This window comes from Bombina bombina, chromosome 5 (assembly GCF_027579735.1).
Source record: "Bombina bombina isolate aBomBom1 chromosome 5, aBomBom1.pri, whole genome shotgun sequence".
Classification (NCBI taxonomy): domain Eukaryota; kingdom Metazoa; phylum Chordata; class Amphibia; order Anura; family Bombinatoridae; genus Bombina; species Bombina bombina.
The window spans coordinates 624,715,163-624,736,806 of NC_069503.1; the positions used below are offsets into that span (position 1 = coordinate 624,715,163).

At 36.2% G+C, this 21,644-nt stretch overlaps 1 protein-coding gene across 1 annotated transcript in view; it reads left to right on the plus strand.

Moving 5' to 3' along the window:
* CTNNAL1 (catenin alpha like 1) overlaps positions 1-16,902 on the plus strand; it is a 727,303-nt gene extending 710,401 nt beyond the window's left edge. Inside the window, exons 18-19 of the mRNA XM_053714583.1 lie at positions 6,925-7,008; positions 15,792-16,902. Of these exons, the coding sequence (XP_053570558.1) occupies positions 6,925-7,008; positions 15,792-15,956 (249 nt within the window). The 3' untranslated portion in view covers positions 15,957-16,902. The remainder of the gene's footprint in view (positions 1-6,924; positions 7,009-15,791) is intronic.
* The last annotated feature ends 4,742 nt before the right edge of the window (positions 16,903-21,644 follow it).

Consider the following 21,644-nt stretch of genomic DNA (forward strand, 5'->3'; position numbering starts at 1 on the left):
ATTTTAGCTAGAAGAGCTTTATGGCTTAAAACTTGGAATGCTGATATGTCTTCTAAGTCAACTTTACTTTCCCTTTCTTTCCAGGGTAATAAATTGTTTGGTTCACAGTTGGATTCTATTATTTCAACTGTTACTGGGGGGAAAGGAACTTTTTTACCACAGGATAAAAAATCTAAAGGTAAATTTAGGTCTGCTAATCGTTTTCGTTCCTTTCGTCACAATAAGGAACAAAAGCCTGATCCTTCCCCTACAGGAGCGGTATCAGTTTGGAAACCATCTCCAGTCTGGATTAAATCCAAGCCTTTTAGAAAGCCAAACCCAGCTCCCAAGTCCACATGAAGATGTGGCCCTCATTCCAGCCCAGCTGGTAGGGGGCAGATTACGATTTTTCAAAGAAATTTGGATCAATTTGATTCACAATCTTTGGATCCAGAACATTGTTTCACAAGGGTACAGAATAGGCTTCAAGATAAGGCCTCCTGCAAAAAAGATTTTTTCTTTCCCGTGTCCCAATAAATCCAGTGAAGGCTCAAGCATTTCTGAAATGTGTTTCAGATCTAGAGTTGGCTGGAGTGATTATGCCAGTTCCAGTTCTGGAACAGTGCTGGGGTTTTACTCAAATCTCTTCATTGTACCAAAGAAGGAGAATTCCTTCAGGCCAGTTCTGGATTTAAAAATATTGAATCGTTATGTAAGAATACCAACATTCAAAATGGTAACTATAAGGACTATGCTGCCTTTTGTTCAGCAAGGGCATTATATGTCCACAATAGATTTACAAGATGCATATCTGCATATTCCGATTCATCCAGATCACTATCAGTTTCTGAGATTCTCTTTCCTAGACAAGCATTACCAGTTTGTGGCTCTGCCGTTTGGCTTAGCAACAGCTCCAAGGATTTTTACAAAGGTTCTCAGTGCCCTTCTATCTGTAATCAGAGAACAGGGTATTGTGGTATTTCCTTATTTGGACGATATCTTGGTACTTGCTCAGTCTTCACATTTAGCAGAATCTCATACGAATTGACTTGCATCGTTTCTTCAAGAACATGGTTGGAGGATCAATTTACCAAAGAGTTCGTTGATTCCTCAGACAAGGGTAAACTTTTTAGGTTTCCAGATAGATTCAGTGTCCATGACTTTGTCTCTGACGGACAAGAGACGTTTGAAATTGGTTTCAGCTTGTTGAAACTTTCAGTCTCAATCATTCCCTTCGGTAGCCTTATGCATGGAAATTCTAGGTCTTATGACTGCTGCATCGGACGCGATCCCCTTTGCTCGTTTTCACATGCGACCTCTTCAGCTCTGTATGCTGAACCAGTGGTGCAGGGATTATTCAAAGATATCTCAATTAATATCTTTAAAACCGATTGTACGACACTCTCTGACGTGGTGGACAGACCACCATCGTTTAGTTCAGGGGGCTTCTTTTGTTCTTCCGACCTGGACTGTGATCTCAACAGATGCAAGTCTGACAGGTTGGGGAGCTGTTTGGGGGTCTCTGATAGCACAAGGGGTTTGGGAATTTCAGGAGGCGAGATTACCAATCAACATTTTGGAACTCCGTGCAATTTTCAGAGCTCTTCAGTCGTGGCCTCTTCTAAAGAGAGAGTCGTTCATTTGTTTTCAGACGGACAATGTCACAACCGTGGGATATGTCAATCATCAAGGAGGGACTCACAGTCCTCTGGCTATGAAAGAAGTATCTTGAATACTGGTATGGGCGGAATCCAGCTCCTGTCTAATTTCTGCGGTTCATATCCCAGGTATAGACAATTGGGAAGCAGATTATCTCAGTCGCCAAACGTTACATCCGGGCGAATGGTCTCTTCACCCAGGGGTATTTCTTCAGATTGTTCAAATGTGGGGACTTCCAGAAATAGATCTGATGGCTTCTCATCTAAACAAGAAGCTTCCCAGGTATCTGTCCAGATCCAGGGATCCTCAGGCGGAAGCAGTGGATGCATTGTCACTTCCTTGGAAGTATCATCCTGCCTATATCTTTCCGCCTCTAGTTCTTCTTCCAAGAGTGATTTCCAGGATTCTAAAGGAGCGTTCGTTTGTTCTGCTGGTGGCTCCAGCATGGCCTCACAGGTTTTGGTATGCGGATCTTGTCCGGGTGGCTACTTGCCAACCGTGGACTCTTCCGTTAAGACCAGACCTTCTATCGCAAGGTCCTTTTTTCCATCAGGATCTCAAATCCTTAAATTTGAAGGTATGGAGATTAAACGCTTGATTCTCAGTCATAGAGGTTTCTCTGACTCCGTAATTAATACTATGTTACAGGCTCGTAAATCTGTATCTAGGAAGATATATTATCGAGTCTGGAAGACTTACATTTCTTGGTGTTCTTCTCATCATTTTTCTTGGCATTCTTTTAGAATTCCTAGAATTTTACAGTTTCTTCAGGATGGTTTGGATAAAGGTTTGTCTGCAAGTTCCTTGAAGGGACAAATCTCTGCTCTTTCTGTTCTTTTTCACAGAAAGATTGCTAGTCTTCCTGATATTCATTGTTTTGTACAGGCTTTGGTTAGTATAAAACCTGTTATTAAGTCAATTTCTCCTCTTTGGAGTTTGAATTTGGTTCTGGGGGCTCTTCAAGCTCCTCCGTTTGAACCTATGCATTCGCTGGATATTAAATTACTTTCTTGGAAAGTTTTGTTTCTTTTGGCCATCTCTTCTGCTAGAAGAGTTTCTGAATTATCTGCTCTTTCTTGTGAGTCTCCTTTTCTGATTTTTCATCAGGATAAGGCAGTGTTGCGAACTTCATTTAAATTTTTACCTAAGGTTGTGAATTCTACATTAGTAGAGAAATTGCGGTTCCTTCATTGTGTCCTAATCCTAAGAATTCTAAGGAAAGATCGTTGCATTCTTTGGATGTAGTTAGAGCTTTGAAATATTATGTTGAAGCTACTAAAGATTTCCGAAAGAGGCTTCTGCCATTTCTTTGGCATCTTGGTTAAAGTCTTTGATTCATCATGCTTATGTTGAGTCGGGTAGAACTCCGCCTCAATGGATTACAGCTCATTCGACTAGGTCAGTCTCTACTTCCTGGGCATTTAAGAATGAAGCTTCGGTTGATCAGATTTGCAAAGCAGCAACTTGGTCTGCTTTGCATACTTTTACTAAATTCTACCATTTTGATGTGTTTTCTTCTTCTGAAGCAGTTTTTGGTAGAAAAGTACTTCAGGCAGATGTTTCAGTTTGATTCTTCTGCTTATAATTTCAGTTTTTTTCATTATAAGATTTAAACTTTGTTTTGGGTGTGGACTATTTTTCAGCGGAATTGGCTGTCTTTATTTTATCCTTCCCTCTCTAGTGACTCTTGCGTGGAAGATCCACATCTTGGGTATTCATTATCCCATACGTCACTAGCTCATGGACTCTTGCTAATTACATGAAAGAAAACATAATTTATGTAAGAACTTACCTGATAAATTCATTTCTTTCATATTAGCAAGAGTCCATGAGGCCCACCCTTTTTGTGGTGGTTATGATTTTTTTGTATAAAGCACAATTATTCCAATTCCTTATTTTTTATGCTTTCGCACTTTTTTCTTATCACCCCACTTCTTGGCTATTCGTTAAACTGATTTGTGGGTGTGGTGAGGGGTGTATTTGTAGGCATTTTAAGGTTTGGGAAACTTTGCCCCTCCTGGTAGGAATGTATATCCCATACGTCACTAGCTCATGGACTCTTGTTAATATGAAAGAAATGAATTTATCAGGTAAGTTCTTACATAAATTATGTTTTTTAGTTTACAGATAACATTTAAAACTTAATAGCAATAAGCCACAAAATAAACAAGTACTGCAGACCTTTTTATTGATTTCTACAATAGAGTATGTTTACTACTTTACGCTTGTTTTTGAATGCGACAAATAAATTATTGCCCTCCAGTATTTGTTGATTATAATGTTTTTTTCCTAAGAGACCAAGCTATGTGCTCTGTATAAGACTGAGGAATGTTGTGTCATGTCCAATCAGCTGTAACAGCATCAGACAAATGAAAATCTGCTGCAGACTCTGACGCCTCACACGTTGTACTGAGCTAATTAACAAAGTTTTCCACACTCATATAAAGTTTCTAACTTAGTGTAGAGGTGAAATACTGACACCTACCTTGTAAATTTAGTGCTACAACAACTTTTGCCTTCTCCCAGTTTTATTCTCAGATAAGATATTGCAAATGTGATTAATACACTAAAGTTAGGATTTACCTACATGGAAATAATCTTTCAGAGTTTTGATTAAACCTCTTGTCCCATATTTCCATTGAGTTTTTTTCTCAAATAGTAAAAAAAAAAGGCTACTATGTGCATTCTATTGCATTATACAGGTTGCTTAGATTTGGTGCAAAACATGGTTGTTTCTTTCTTAAAGGGATATAAAGGTCAATATTTCAATGTGCATGGGTTCATTTCAATGTGAAATAGAAGCCATGTTGCAATATAGTTCCCTTATTAAAATGCTTCTAATAAACATTATTACTGTTTTTCTGCAGCATATGCACATATCCTGTGAGGGCCTGTACACCGGTATTCAAACACCACACGTTGTGACACTCTTATGACACAAATGATGTCTTCACAGAAGCAATACACACAATCTTCAACTCTGAGATGGAATACTGGCGCTCAGACCTACACAGGATATGTGTGTATGCTGAAGAAAAAGTAATAACGTTTTACTAGAAGCATTTTCTTTCATACATTAGTTTATCAGGTAAGCATAAATTATGTTTTTGCTAATGGAAATAATTGCAAAAATGCTTTTATTTCACATTGAAATGCACCTACCCACATTTCGATTTTGACCTTTCTATCCGTTCTATAAGAGCTTTAAAGAGAAAGTTAAGCAGACATAATAGTACAGTAGAAGTATATTACTAATGCATAGTGGAGTTTAACTATGAGTTTAGCCTATTTGTAGGGGTTAAAGGGGAATGAAACACATTTTTTTTTCCATAATTCAGATAGCGCATACAATTTTAAACACTTTTCCAACTGTGCATTGCTGTTCCTGAGACTACCTAGGTATGCATTTTAAAAAGTATCCCAACAGGATGAAGTAAATTAGATAACATAAGTAATATTGTAAATGTGTTTAAAATTGCATATTTTATCTGAATCATTATAGTTTAATTTTGACTTTAATCCCTTTATCAAATAGTTAAAGGCCCATGGTAGTGTAATAGTGATATGCTGCAGTGCATTGAAGCATTTTACCATTGCACTATTGTGTCTATTTAAATATGAAAACATGCTTAAAGGGATATTCCAGCCAAAACTGGAAACCACATTGGTGCATTTCAGTATAGAAAAGAAGCAATTTTGTAATATACACACATTAGCAAAAATGCTTCTAATAAAAGCTATAGCTGTTTCAAAAGTGTATTTAAGTAAGCACCGTGCACCAGCATTTTAAAGCCTAAGGTGCTTGTCCCATCTGGTAATGACTCAATTTGTTAATTGCTGACATGATACAAGCCCCACTGGTACTCTGAGCAGCTGCAGTATTTAAAATGTGGGTGCAGTGACAATATCTAGCTATGCGTCACATGCACGTGCAGAGAAAAATTATAACACTAAAACAGTGATAACTTTTACTAGAAGCATTTATGCTAATACATGTATATTACAAACATGCTTCTATTCAAAACTGAAATGCATCTATGTGGATAACAAATTTGACTGGAATGTCCCTTTAAGTTAAATAGTGCTGTGTTTAGCACCCTTTTTTTTAATAACTGATGACTGAAACTACAGTTTATTTTTAGTGATGGTAAATCATAGCAGTTTTTCAAACGCTCGGATTTACCATGACTTTATTAAACAACGTTTTAATCAATAGTGTGTGTGTGTTTTTGTAACCTCTTGTGAAAAAAGGACTTTTGCTATAGTTTTATACCTTTGATGTGCACATAGGAGCTCCCATGAGCCTCAGCTTCTGGCATGAATACCTGTGCATTTATTTGAGCAGACTGTTACTACAGTGATCACCTGGTTAATAAAACCTATATAGGAGCTTTATTTTAAATAGGGTATTTTGGTCTTTAAAACAAGGATACTTTGGGAATATCTACACCTTTTTGATGGGCTGTTATAAGTGCCTAGAGACCCTCTCATTAAAAAGGTGTGTATTTTTTATTTTTAAAACACCTTTCAAACGGTGAGTCTTGGTGATTTCTAGGGCTTGTGGGATCTGAGATTGAGGGGTTTGAAAATGTACCCCCATCCAGCTCCTTTAAGCTCTATTGAGCACTTTCTGGTTTCCTGGTTGGTGATGTCACCAGCAACTGCTGGGGGTGCAATCAGCTCCAAAAGTCCCTCCTGCCCGCCCAGATGACGACATGAGGTTGTCATCTGCAGTTAAAGCATTGAGTAGATGATGACCATATGTCATCATCTACAATTAAATGGTTAAAAAACTTTCCAGTTAACTAATTTGACCTCATTATCTCTGTTTCCTTGGTTAAAACTTTGCCTCCTTTCATGAGGGCATTCTGCACTAGGCTCAGGAGCGTGAATGTGTCTTGGGTACTATGTGACAGCAGAATGTGTGTTTGTGCCTATACTTTGTTATAGGAGCAACCTGTAAAGGTAGCTTTAGCTGCAGCAGGAAGCGCTGAACTACTGCAGGAATATCTGCCTTCACTTACAATTGCTCAAACACTCTGCTTGTCTCCTTTTCAAGGCCAGCTGCACTCTGTCTTTGTGTTCAGTCATTCTTCTGTATTAAACCGTTCTTATTATACAGGCATGTCTTAGCCAAGAGAATGACGTAAATTTGTACATTTTGTTTTTTATTTGTGCACTGTATCAGAACCATCAACGTTTGACCTGCATGTTTCTTTATTCTATATATGTGTAGATCTGTTATATGCACATTTTTTATTTCTTTATTCTGTTTCTGTTTTGTAGGTTGACACCTGTATTCAGAAGTCAAAGGTTATTATGATGATAGTGTCACAAGTCCTTCCAATTTGCTGCAAGTTATTACGTAAGGTGAGTATTTGTTTTATTCTTATTTATTATGTATTTATTTTAAAGGGTTTTTTTTAGGCTCATCATAGACATTATAAAACCAAATCGTACTCCATGAACACAGACTTTAAGACCACAGGTTTCTGTGGAAGAATTTTAATAAAAAAAACTGGATGATTATTTTGGTATTTTTTATAAACTCTGTAAGAAAGAAGTAAGCTGCATTGAAGTGACATGAAACCCAAATGTTTTCTTTCATAATGCAGATAAAACATACACTTTTAAACAGCTTTCCAATTTACTTTTGGCTTAATTCTCTTGGTAACCTTTGCTGAAGAATGAGTAAGACACTACTGGGAGCTAGCTGAACACATCAGGTGAGCCAATGACAAGAGGCATATATGTGCATCCACCAAGCAGCAGTTAGATCTCATTAATGCATTGCTGCTCCGGAACCCTACCTATGTATACTTTTCAACAAAGGATGACAAATAAACAAAGCAAATTAGATAAATAAATTGGAAAGTACTTTCATAATCTATGCTCTATCTGAATAATGAAAGTATAACTTTAAGTTTAATGTCCCTATAAAAATTAAAATGAATTAAAAAAAAAAACTAAACAATATGGCTAAAAGCATAGTTCATACATTTATATGAACATTTTTTTTCCTATGCTTAAAATCTTGCGCCCCACTAGTCCACTGCAACAGCCAATTCACCAAATAAGACCACAGAGTTGAAAGTTCGCACAACCCATACAAGGGCCACAGTTACCTTAGCTCTGTCTTCAAAGGAACACAAGGCGCTTTGGGATGATAGAACTAAATTGTATGTATATATAAAAATTGCAATATACTTTTTCAATATTTATTTTGCCTTCTCATTATTTAACTCTGAAAACTGAGTTTTTTTCAACACTGAGAATTATAAAACAGATTTCATAAGCCTTAAAGGGACATAAAACCTAACATTTGTCTTTCATGATTAAGATAGAGCATACAATAATTTGCTTAGGAGCTGGGAGCTAGCTGTTGATTGGTGGCTGCTCATATATTCCTCTTATCATTGGCTTACAATTTTCTCAGCTAGCTCCCAGTAGTGCATTGTTGCTCTTTTAATAAAGGATAGCAAAATAATGAAGCAAAATTGATGATAGAAGTAAAATGGAAAGTTGTTTAAAGGGAAAAAATATTTTTCATTATTCAGATAGAGAATACAATTTAAAAAAAGTTTCCAATTTCCTTTTTTATCAAATTTGCTTCATTCTTATGTTATTCTTTGTTCAAGAGATAGCTTGGTAGGTAGCGTGCACATGCCTGAAGCAATACACAACATGAAATAGTGCTGCCATCTAGCATTCTTGCTAATGTATAACATTGTTTCAAAACTGCTGCAGAAACGTGCACACTCCTGAGCTTATATCCCTGCTTTTCAACAAATGATAACAAGAAAACAAAGAAAATTTGATAATAGAAGTAAATTGGAAAGTTGTTTAAAATTGTTCTATCTGAATCATAAAAGATTTTTTTTTATGTCCCTTTAACTTAATACATATCTTTCCCTAACTAGCTTCAGCGGAGGGGTTAAGATACTGCAAAACAAAAAATAAATGAGTCCAGTGATGCGTAAGTTTGACGATTTGAAAACAATTGCAGCAAACAAAGGTATAAATATATTCAGAAAGTGTTACTCAACTCAACTGGTATTCTAATGTATCACAAATACCACACAAAGTCTTGTAATTACAAGGTATTTCATGTTTCTTTATGCTAAGACAGCTTATAGAATTTTCCTCTCGAAGTGTCACAAGGCAGCTGACAGTATAAAGAATTATTCTCTGCTTTTTACATGCTTATTGCTCTCATGTTTTTGTGGTTTTCAAGCCTTTTTGTTACTTAAATCTTTGACGTTCACTGCTAGACATGCTGCAGAGCCAAAGAAAATGCATTGCAATAATAATCACAACGTATAACTGACTGAGGCTTTGAGGCCACCGCTTTCTGAAGCATCATTAAACAATACAGCATGACTATTAACCATTAGTCCATAAAGCGTCTCTACTAAACATTAAATCTTAAGTTTACTTACTTAATATACTTTACACATAGCACAAGCTTGCTCAGTATTTGATGTTTGGTGACATCTTAAATAATATGCATTCAGATTTACGCATTTTGGGCTAGATATATCAAGCTCTTTTATCCACTTTGCAGGTTAACACAAGCGAACCTGCAGTCACGATTGATCAAGCAGAGGTTCTCAGACCGCTGCTTCCCTACACTGTTCTCCACCTCTTAGGTGGAGAATTTCAATATTCCCGGTCTTTTCCAACTCAGCCAATCACTCGCGGTCAGGGGGCAGGGTTGCAACAAGCGCAAAGGAGCGTTCGTGTGCAATGTTAAATGCAAGCAGCAGATTGCTGCCCCCCAGAGGAGAGCTTTGGTAGCCATGGGCGAATATTTACACCCCTGTTCGCCATGGATTGATAAATTGAGCTTTAAAGCTTTTGACTGGGCAAAATACAGTATTATGAGTTGCAGGCAATTTTCAATATATATGGCAAGCTGAAAATATATAATGTTTTAATCTGCAATTTAGAGAATGTTTTAACATGCGCAGAATTTTATTATGTACTGCACTGGATCTGAAAAGAAATAAAATGTGAAAAGCAATTGAAAACAAAAATACATCTAAATAAATTGAAAAGTACAAACTATTCCCAAAACATTTGAACCACCAAATAAATTACAAGGCAGTTGAACAGGCAAAGTAACTGAATGACCAAATCAATTTGAAAACTTGATTTAATGAACAGAATATGAGAACAATTTGTCTCAATGAAAACAGAGAAGCGCTCAACCTGGGAACGAACAATAGCATAATAGCTTGTTCTATGGCTAGTTACTACCCAAGAAGCAGCCTCTTTTTTCTCAACATAAGCCTTTCACAGAGAAGAGCTTTCCTGAAGCATATCAGTCTGATCCTGACTTCACAGTACAGTCCAGCCCCGAAATACCAGGCAATCCCTCTCTGAACAAGAGAAACAGCAAAACCCCAGACGTACGTTTCAGCCTATTGTGGGCCTCGTCAGTGAGATGCAGCCATATCCCTCTAGGCACACTGAGCAACAAGTCCACGTCCAGAAAAATATCTCTCGTCGCTAGCGAGAAGTTTATTTTATTTTGTTATTTTTGTTGTTGTTTTGTTTTTATGGGTTCCAGTATCCTTTTTACAGCATATTTTTAAAACATAATCAGAGTCCTGGGATGTTATAGGCCTGTGACTATCTTATCTGATAGAGATATATGTGTAGAGGTTTGAGAAAATAACCCCACAAACTTGTATTGCAAATAATCAGAAGTTGCATGTTCTTTGCCTTACAAATAAAAAGAGGTTGTCTGCATGTACAAACCTTTACCCTGTTATTAACACAAGTTCATCCTAGCGGGAGACACTGACATTAAAGGAAAATGAATACTAACATTTTTCTTTTATAATTAAGATTAAACATACAATTTTATAAAAAAAAAAAAATCCAGATTACTTCTATTATCAAATTTGCTTTGGTATCCTATGTTGAAGTAGCATCAATGCACTACTGGGAGCTAGCTAAACACATTAGGTGAGCCAATGACAAGAAGCTTAAAGGGTCAGCCACCAATCAGCAGCTAGCTCCCAGTAGTGCATTGCTACTCCTGAGGTAACTTAGGTATTCTAGGCAATAAAGATAGCAAGAGAACACAGCAAATGAGACAATATAGGCAAATTGGAAACATGCATAATATTGCATGCTCTATCTGAATCCTGATAGTTTAATTTTAACTTTACTGTCTCTTTACGTTTAAGAACTTTTAGGGCAGGTAGGAGGCCTTTTGAAAATATATTCATTTTTTTTACTTTATTGTGCCACTAGCAGCGGTGGAGTTAAAGGGACACTAAACCCAACTTTTTTTTCATAATTCAGATAGAGCATGCAATTGTAAGCAACTTTCTAATTTACTCCCCTTATCAATTTTTCTTAGTTCTCTTGGTATCTTCATTTGAAAAACAAGAATGTAAGGTTAGGAACCGGCCCATTTTTGTTTCAGTACCTGGGTAGCACTTGCTGATTGGTGCCTAAATGTAGCCACCAATCAGCAAACGCTACCCAGGGTGCTGAACCAAAAATGGGCCAGCTCCTTAGCTTCCTGCTTTTTCAAATAAAGATAGCAAGAGAATGAAGAAAAAATGATAAGAGAAAATTTGAAAGTTGCTTAAAATTGCATGTTCTATCTGAATCATTAAAGAAAAAAAATGGGTTTAGTATCCCTAAACTGTATCTTTAGCAGAACAGCAATGGACTAATTGATGAAGCAGATACCTTACAGGTGTCCAAAAAGTTTCCTTTTAAAAATGAGAAACCAAAATAAAATAGCTTTTTTTATTACTCTCTCAGCTGGAAGCATGAAGCAGTTAACCTTTAACATGTGTATAACTATTCCTGATAAAGAAGGTTTCACAGTAACAGCATTTCTGATGCTATTTTTCTGTTACTTTGGCCCTTCTGTCAGTCAACAAAATTCAATGTTTGGCCTTTTTCTATTACAGACAAAAACTCTTTTTAAAGTTATTTAAGTTAGGAATTCACTCAGGCTAGAAAGACAAGCAAGTGACAGACAAGCTATGATAAAAATAAAATGAAAAGCAGCTGCATTTTTTTAGAAGGATAACCCTTGTAAGTTTCAGCACCTTTATCAGAACAGCGGATCTCTGAGGCAAAATAAGATACCTGGAATTCAAGATAAATTCAGATTTATTTTTGGTGGTTCGTGTGGCATTTAGACCTTTTTGTAATTCTTTTTTTTTTTTTTTTTCATTGTATCCTCAATTACATTTTTTAGGAAAGTTTGAGAGAAGTACCTTGCGTTAAACATTATTAATAAAAACCTACCTTGTGTAACCCTTGAAAACAATACTGTAATAACCTTAATAAGTGATTCCAAGCTAGGCCTCTTAAAAGGAATGTTCTGCAGTATATGCTTAGAGAATATCAGGAGCCATAAAGCTCTGCCTCACTCAACACAGAATGTTGTTGTCTTAGCAGCCAAATGCAGTTGTTGTTTTTTTAAATACATGTTCTGATTAATATGGGTAAGTCCAATAATTCAAAGCCTAAGTAATTCTGTCCAGGTGTTCAAAATTTCAGGTAGCACCAGAATTCCCTGGTCTATAGAACCAAGAGCTTAAAAAAGGTTATGAAAAGATGCTGCAACTCCTCTGTTCATGGGGTGCTTAAAGGAAGTACCTGTCTTAAAAGGAACAGCAAGAGTGGCGCAGTTAGAAAAGGTAAATACAAGCCCATTTTCTGTGGAACAGCTTCTAGATTTCTAAAGAGAATTACCAAAAAGGTAATTGATTCAAGCTGACCACAGGAATATAGTTTTGAAATGTGGTTGAATACCAGAGATGGGATAGAATAAAACTTTAATATCTGAAATCAGGATACATTGTATATTATTTTACACATATGACTAGTAAGAAATTGCAATGGACAAGTAAGAAATTAACCTTTTACTTAATTTTAATATTAAGTTGAATAATACTTTCTGTTAAATTATAGTGATATTTTTTGTGAAAAAGCACAAAATACCAAACAGTAATGATTAGACATGCGCATCTGGCATTTATTTATACATAAATTAAAGTTGAATATGGCCATGGGTAGCCAAAGTAATACTACAACACACAAATATCTGGATTTTTCATAGATCTTTGTGTGTTGCCCTTTTACATAAATAAATCTGTCTCAAAAAAGAGCTGAATGCCGCCACCCCCAGCCATATTTGGTGTTTGTAGTGTGCTATCACACAAAGTCACGTTTTTACAAGGCTTGTTGATGCTTCTTAAAAATAGCTAAAACAAACAAACAAAATTAAATATTGCAATACAAATAATACATTTAAATAAAACATCTACTTTACACATATGTAGTCACCCAACAAAGGCAACTCTTCCAGTGTGTAGTTTTCAGATTAAGAAGCCGCAATTGTGTAATACGTGTCTCTCATCTTTCTTTTCTTTTTCAAATTCCATATTTTTATTGATTTAAAAAGCATCAATAATAACAATAGAGAACAAAAACAAGAAGAAAAACACTGTAAAGAAAATTGTAAAATTTCACAATATACTCCTAGTTCTGTAATATTATATACAGCATCCTATAACATTATGAGGTAACAAAATCTTAGACATAAGTTTACAAAATAAAGCAAAATCTACCAAATATCTTCATTGTTTGCACACTCATGTGAGGTGGGGAGGAGATGGATGTGGAGATGAAAAAAGGAGGCCTCTTGGTAACAATATATAAAGTTGACAACTCTACCACCAGACTATTATAAAAAAAGTTAGTGATCTGCGCTAGCAAAGAAGCTAGTTTAAAATGCCAGGCACATACAGGTGATTTCTCCAAAACACCTTATAACAACAGTTCAAGAAAGTTCACCTTTACCACCAGGCAGTGGTCTGACATACTAATGGAATGACCGGTTCACCATAAGTTTGCTTCACCATTTCCATCTAATATCCCAGTTCTGCCTACTTACCCCAGATCTTCCAACAAGAATTCAAATGACCTAACGCCAGGTATATCTCAAACACTTTTTTTTTTTTTGGGGGGGGGGGGGGGGTTTGAGCATCTTGAATGAAAAAGGAAAGACTAAAACAGAATATTATGGTTTAAAGGAACTCAACACTTGTTAAAATGGGATATTAATCACATCAAACCTATAATTTATTTTTAAGTCTCATAAACAATTAAAACAGTTGAACAGGTCTTCTGCAAAAGACTGGTCATCTTCATGTTTAGTCAAACACAAAAAAAACTTCCCCGGCTGGATTTTCTAAAGGCCTACAAGCAAGGCATGCAAATGTGACAAACTTTTAGTTTTTTTTCTTTCTTTCTTAATTCTAAACATTATGATCAACAGAAGGTAAAACCTAAATTAATTACTTCTTTAAAGTGACAATGTGGAAATTTACACAATTCTTCACAGGGCAATAGGACACTACGTTAAGCTTTGTACAATTGTAGCAAATACAAAATATTAGCAAAATATCTGGTATTTAATTTGTATTTATACCCACCAAGGTTTTTTGGTTTTGGTCTGGCATGTCACATTTCATAAAATGGTTGCCATGGACATGAAGAGAGAAAAATGAAATCAATTAAAGTGACACTGTACTTTGTCATCATTAGTATGAAACAGCAACCTTTGTGATACTGGAAAAAAAGTGAGCTAAAAGTATTAGTTATGTCTTTTCTGTTGAGGCTCATTAGGTGATTGATAGATACTTACTTCTCGCTAATGTTAATTGGCTGATAGTTACTTCCTGCTAGCGCTCATTTGATGATAGCTACTTCATCCTTATGCTCACTTGCTGAAAATGCTGATTTTGATGACCATGAACATTTGTATTTATCAACTTTTTAGTTTTAGCAGTAAGAACTGGTACTACCATATTTGTTACTATTAAACAACTTTTACCTCACTTTGTTCAGCAAAAAATGCTGCTCTGTCATACAAATTAAAGGTGATAGGTTTTCAAGATGGGTCTTTGAAACCTTTTTTAGTTGAAATGGTTTTTATTAAGTGCAAAAATATCATAACAAAATGAGCATACATAGAGTAATTCTGGGCCACCAATGACCCAACCCACACTGGGCATAACAATATGGTATGACATATAAAGGCTTGTGAGGAAAAAAGGATTAAGGGACCCAGTCCGGAGCCAGGCCCCCAGCACCCCAGTTGCACTTTTTCTTTTTTGATAAGAACAATACAAAAGTAATAAAAGGTATACATAAAGAAAAAAAAAAGGAAAACATATATAAATTGAACAGTAATAACGATAATAAATCTGTCAGAATGCTGAATGCTCTGCTTTCGGCCTCTTATCTCTGGATGTCGCAGCCATATCTCTGTCTGTGCTATGGTTTGTATCTACAACTACCTCTCAGTCTCTCTCTATTATGTGATTTAACAGGGGTTGGTATTGGCTCCCCCCATTATCCAGTAGAACCAGATTTTCCCAAATGAGTTCATCTTATTTTGTAGGTGGGCAGCTGTCTCATGCATAGCATACATTCCGGCAAGTTTGTTGGTAATCTCCGGCCAAGTTGGTACTCCCGTCTTCCAATGTTTGGCTATTAAGGTTCTAACTGTGGTGAAGATTATTCTAAGAAAGGTGTTTATGTGGGAGTTGTAACCCTGGGTTCTAGCATTTAATAAGGCCTGTGGGGCACTAATGTTTATACGGTCTCCAATCAAGTTGGACAAGAGGTCTGAGGTCTGATCCCATATATTCTTAACCTTGGGGCACTCCTACCACATATGTATGTATGTACCCTTTTACCCCGCATCCTCTATAGCAGAAACCGGAGCCTCCCTTGACAGAGTGCGCCAGTCTCTCGGGTGTCAAGTACCAACGAAACACCGACTTCAGGCTATTTTCTCTTAGATCTGCACTCAATAAACCCCTACTTGCCTCAAATGTTATAGTGTGCCATTCCTCTTGAAACCTTTTTTATGGGTGCAATCCTGTTTTCTTTTGTAAGTGCAGTTATTGATGTGGACAAGGATAAACCATTTCTTTTCTACATTTATAAACATTCTCCATCTTCAAAAAAAGGAAAGATCTGAGCGACTGATTGCACAAATTATCACCTTTCTAACTCAGTGTAAAATAACTAAATTTCATACTTTCCTTCCATCTTACCTCTGGTAGATACATTTTAAAAATGTTACAATTTTTTTCTTGCAGTGCAAATCGGGTAATGGATGTTTCCGATCCCCACAACCATGGAGGGAAAACCGAATACAAAATGTGACAAACGAGGATAATTTGGAGGGAAAATCTGTAGAAGCTTTTGGAGTGAAATCCTTGGAGCATCATGTAGCCAATCTCACATTTTTAGAGAGCAAGTAGCAACTGCAAAGAATGAAAGATTTCAGTAAAATGTTATTGGATGCAAGCAAAGAAGTTTCTCTTGTAAGGGGAACAACAGACTATTTAATACATTTGTTGAAGTGTTTATTTTTTTGCCCCGACCTTCTCATCTTTTTGGAACCATTGTACATCATAAACAAATTTACTTGTCAGGTTGAAACATCATTTGTTATAAAATGTGAATGTTTTGTTCTGTTCATCATTAGCATTGTTAAATTGTTATCAAAAGCTCTGTTGTGAAGTTTTTAATGGAAATTTTAATCCAAAGATGCTGCTACCGTTTGTATGTGTGCGTTATGCAAAAACCAATAAGAAAAAAATAGCATTGTTTCAATATGCTGCTTTACAATATGCCGTCACCATCTCTCGTTTTTTGTTGTTTTATCCAATGTAAATGTATCTGTTTACCTTTTATCAGGGCAGCGTGTTGTGGTGGTCCAAAGTACTCATCATCCAATGTCTTAAAATGTATTTTCCATTTTCACAACAGAAAAACAGCACACTCCCAACATTTTACCTGTCACTTTTGAAAAGCTTGAATGAAAAAAAAATAGTGTTTTTGTAAATTTGCTGCTGGAATCTTTAAATTTTATTGAAAAAAAAGACGACTTCCGTAAAGAAATCTATTTTGCGATTTAGTTTGGTTATGTATATAAGGATTACGGAGATCATAGATGGATCGGTTTTTAAATCCTTAGCTGCTGGGGAGGCCGGACATGTGGAATGTAGAATCCTCCAGTTTTTCTCTTCACTCCTATAGATTTTCATTGCTTTACTCCAATTCATAGGTTTTAAGTTGCATGTAGTAAAAGTTATCTTTTCTCAGAATGTATACCATATTTAAGTTTCATGAATATGTAGTTTTTTTACATTAACATTTACAATGTAAGATTCTATTTTTAAAATAAAATTCTAATGAACCTTTTATGTTTGTGTGCTAATGAAAAGTACATTTTTGTTTTTGCTTCTTCTAAAATGTCGTATTTATTGTCTGTTATGTGCATTTTTCTTCTTTTTAAAATAGTGGTGTGCAGTGGTTCATAGTCATGTTGTTTGCAAACTCCTGCGCAATATGAAGGTATCGACTGCATACACCAGAGTGGACACCCTCATCCAGTGCGAGAGTGCACTACTTAATAATACCAGCATTGTATATACACACATATACTGTATATATATTTAAAAAAAATAAGGAACATAGGAATTTCAAGTATTTCTATTCAAAACACATTAAAACATAAAATAACAAAAAGATGGAAGATGATCTTTGCGCTATGTCTTAGTGGTTATTTGTAGTGGTTATTCATAAAAATTATGTAAAATATAAAAAAACTAGTTTTGTAAAGGTATCTAAAAGTATATGCACAGTTATAGTGTCCACAATAGTACTAAACACAAACTTCAAGCATTAAGTATGCAATTACTAGTTGTTAAAAGAGTTAAATGGTTCAGTTCCCAACTGTTTTCCTAGTTGGATGATATAGGGCAAATTCCTGAGCCCTTATCCAAAAGAGAGATTGTACCTTAAAAAGTAAATCCATGACAGTGTTCTTGATAACACAGATTAGGTTCTGATATCCAAACATTATGTTCAGGTGGGGACAATGCCTCTCAGGTGCAGCCTCTGTCCAGCAAAGTGATCCCTCCCTTGGCTCAGTGTGTGATGAATATGAAAGAAAGAAAGAGAAAGGCGCACACACGGCACAATTCAAGTGAAATTTTTAATACACAAATATACACGCAACGTACATTTTTGCACTTACGAGATAGAAGTTAAAAACAGGCAGTCAGATGCAGTGTGATGGTAAAGCTCCTTGGGCTCAGATGGTTTGCCCTGTGGGCTATGGAAAGTCTCTGCTGGGTTTCCAGACACCTCCTGCAGTCTTTAATAGCTGAAAAACAGTCCGTAGACACTGCTATGTTGTGTGTGACTAGATCTTTGATGTATTTCCCCCGGTCAATGGCCGGGCTTTCTAGAGAGGTAGGTAAAAAAATGTCACTTGAATCGTGCCTTGTGTGCCCCTTTCTCTTTCTTTCTTTCACATTAAAACATAAAAAGTGAATATGGATGATATTGCATATTTCAAGGTATTTGACTAGGAAGAGCTCAAAATGGTGTGTGTGTGTATGTATGTATATATATATATATATATATATATATATATATATATATATATATATATATATATATATGGTAGGCAAATAGTAATTTCAGGAAAATAGCTTTTGCCTAGGCAAATAGTTTTTGAGACATTGTATATATAGCTGCACAAAAAATGATGGCTCCTAACTTTTTGGGCTGGCTCCTAGATTTTGAATGAATTTGTCAACCACTGATATATACATGTACACATTGGAACCCTTTCCAGTCAAACGCTGCCATTTACCAGATCCCTTTTTTAAACCTTTCAAAACTTTTTTTTTATCAATATTTAAATTATATGTTTTATTAAAAAAGTGTATGTATGTACTTTACTTGATGTGTTTTGTGCAACTTTGTTTTAATCCTTACACTTTACTTCAGGTCAAAAGTTATGCTAAATATTCTGGGACAGTTTTGGCTTTTGCTTGAGCGTAAACCTGTAACTTCCAACTTGTAATATGAGTGCATGTTAATGCGTTTGCGATCTCCTTTGAAAGTATAGGTTGCGCTAGAGTGATATCAGTCACACGAACCTTTCTTTGGCAAACGCGATTTACCATGGACTTGTACCATCAAGTAGTGCACTAATGTTAGCACTGTCCAGTGATATTGTGTATCGTTACCAGTGCTATCAGCGTGCCACTTGTAATCTGGCCCTCATTAGTGCCAGAAATGGCAATAAAATCCCTTCAAATGATAGCTTAGCAAAACATCCAAGAAATTTACATATTAAATGCCCAAAAACTGAAAAAAAAGTAAAGATTATATAACATAAGTATAGGCCTTAGCGAAATCTTGTGATCAACTAAGAGTTTCCAGACAAACTCATACACTTGTGTGACTAAGTTCCCAATATTATTTAAAAAAGAATAGTTGTCTCTTGATGTATTTGCAGGCAATTTTTTGCAGCAGTTCAAAAAATATGTTGTGCTTTGGAAAATGGATGTGCGCTGATACCTCTTTGTTTGTGTAATTACTGGGTCATATAGGCAGCACTCCCAGATGTGGATTTAAACTTTTTGTAAGGTGTGCTAAAAAAACAAATTTTGTATTTGTATTTTAAATTACCAGGGAGACTGACCATCTCCCATTGGTTTAAGCACCCCACCCAAGTTCAGGTGTGCTCATAACAGTGTAATAGAGTTGTGAATAAAAAGCCAGGGAGTCTCATTCTATTATGAAGAGTAAAAGCAGGAATGATTCAGCCCTCTGTGGCAAAAGGACTGTAGTGTTAGGACCAGTCGAATTGGGGCACCTTGTAAGTGGTGACTGGCTAAGCAAAATATGGCCATATTGTGTGACTAAGTTCCCAATATTATTTAAAAAAGAATAGTTGTCTCTTGATGTATTTGCAGGCAATTTTTTGCAGCAGTTCCAAAAATATGTTGTGCTTTGGAAAATGGATGTGCGCTGATACCTCTTTGTTTGTGTAATTACTGGGTCATATTGGCAGCACTCTCAGATGTGGATTTAAACTTTTTGTAAGGTGTGCTAAAAAAACAAATTTTGTATTTGTATTTAAAATTACCAGGGAGACTGACCATCTCCCATTGGTTTAAGCACCCCACCCAAGTTCAGGTGTGCTCATAACAGTGTAATAGAGTTGTGAATAAAAAGCCAGGGAGTCTCATTCTATTATGAAGAGTAAAAGCAGGAATGATTCAGCCCTCTGTGGCAAAAGGACTGTAGTGTTAGGACCAGTCGAATTGGGGCACCTTGTAAGTGTTGACTGGCTAAGCAAAATATGGCCATATTGTGTGACTAAGTTCCCAATATTATTTAAAAAATAATAGTTGTCTCTTGATGTATTTGCAGGCAATTTTTTGCAGCAGTTCAAAAAATATGTTGTGCTTTGGAAAATGGATGTGCGCTGATACCTCTTTGTTTGTGTAATTACTGGGTCATATTGGCAGCACTCCCAGATGTGGATTTAAAATTTTTGTAAGGTGTGCTAAAAAAACAAATTTTGTATTTGTATTTAAAATTACCAGGGAGACTGACCATCTCCCATTGGTTTAAACACCCCACCCAAGTTCAGGTGTGCTCATAACAGTGTAATAGAGTTGTGAATAAAAAGCCAGGGAGTCTCATTCTATTATGAAGAGTAAAAGCAGGAATGATTCAGCCCTCTGTGGCAAAAGGACTGTAGTGTTAGGACCAGTCGAATTGGGGCACCTTGTAAGTGGTGACTGGCTAAGCAAAATATGGCCATATTGTGTGACTAAGTTCCCAATATTATTTAAAAAAGAATAGTTGTCTCTTGATGTATTTGCAGGCAATTTTTTGCAGCAGTTCAAAAAATATGTTGTGCTTTGGAAAATGGATGTGCGCTGATACCTCTTTGTTTGTGTAATTACTGGGTCATATTGGCAGCACTCCCAGATGTGGATTTAAACTTTTTGTAAGGTGTGCTAAAAAACCAAATTTTGTATTTATTTATATATATATATATATATATATATATATATATATATACACACATAAATGTCAAAAAGAAAGGAACAGGAAAATTGTCTAATTTTCGTTTCCTTTTGTTCTGACAAATCACGACGACAGCAATTCTCATCCAAGTCCGAGCAGCCCAAGTGTACTTGGAAGCCAGCTCAGTGCTGAAATAAGTCCAAACAGACTAAGAAGCCCGCTGAGAACAAATCGGCATGAAGGGGCGGCCCCCGATCTGGGATCGGATCTAGTAGGGGGCAGACTATCTCTTTTTTCAGACGCTTGGTTCCAGGATGTACAGGATCCTTGGATCCTGGAGGTTGTATCTCAAGGATACAGGATAGTATTCAAGTCTCATCCGCCCTGGGGCAGATTCCTACTCTCCAGTCTGTCTACAAGACCAGAAAAGAGTGCTGCCTTCTTAAGTTGTGTACGGAATCTCTTCTCTCTAGGAGTAATTGTCCTGGTACCGACAGCAGAAAGAGGTTTGGGGTGTTATTCAAACCTATTCGTGGTTCCAAAGAAGGAGGGAACTTTTCGTCCAATTCTGGACTTAAAGTGCCTAAACAAGTTTCTGAGTGTTCCCTCTTTTAAGATGGAGACAATACAGTCAATCCTTCCTCTGGTTCAAGAAGGACAGTTTATGACCACCATAGACCTGAAGGATGCATACCTTCATGTTTCGATACACAGGGAAAATTTTCAGTTCTCAGCCAAAAATAGAAAAAAGGGCGAGTCGGGGCCACAGGCTTAAGAGTTTAAAAGGGTAATTTTATTGCCATACTAGTTAAAATAGTGAATTCACAGCATAAGACATAACAGGTCAGATCTGAGACAGCAGCAGTCTGACATGTTTCAGCTCACTGCCTTAATCATAGACCGTGCTGTCTCAGATGCACAGCCTCCTTAAATTACAAAATCATAATGACGTGCAATGTCTAAGTTTAACTCCTTAGTTACCTGCTAACACATATATGAATATTTTTCAATCTAATGCAAAAGGACTATATAGATATTTAGATGCTGCAAAACGTTACTTAGCAATAGATATATAAAGTTATTGACAACATGTTAAATAAACA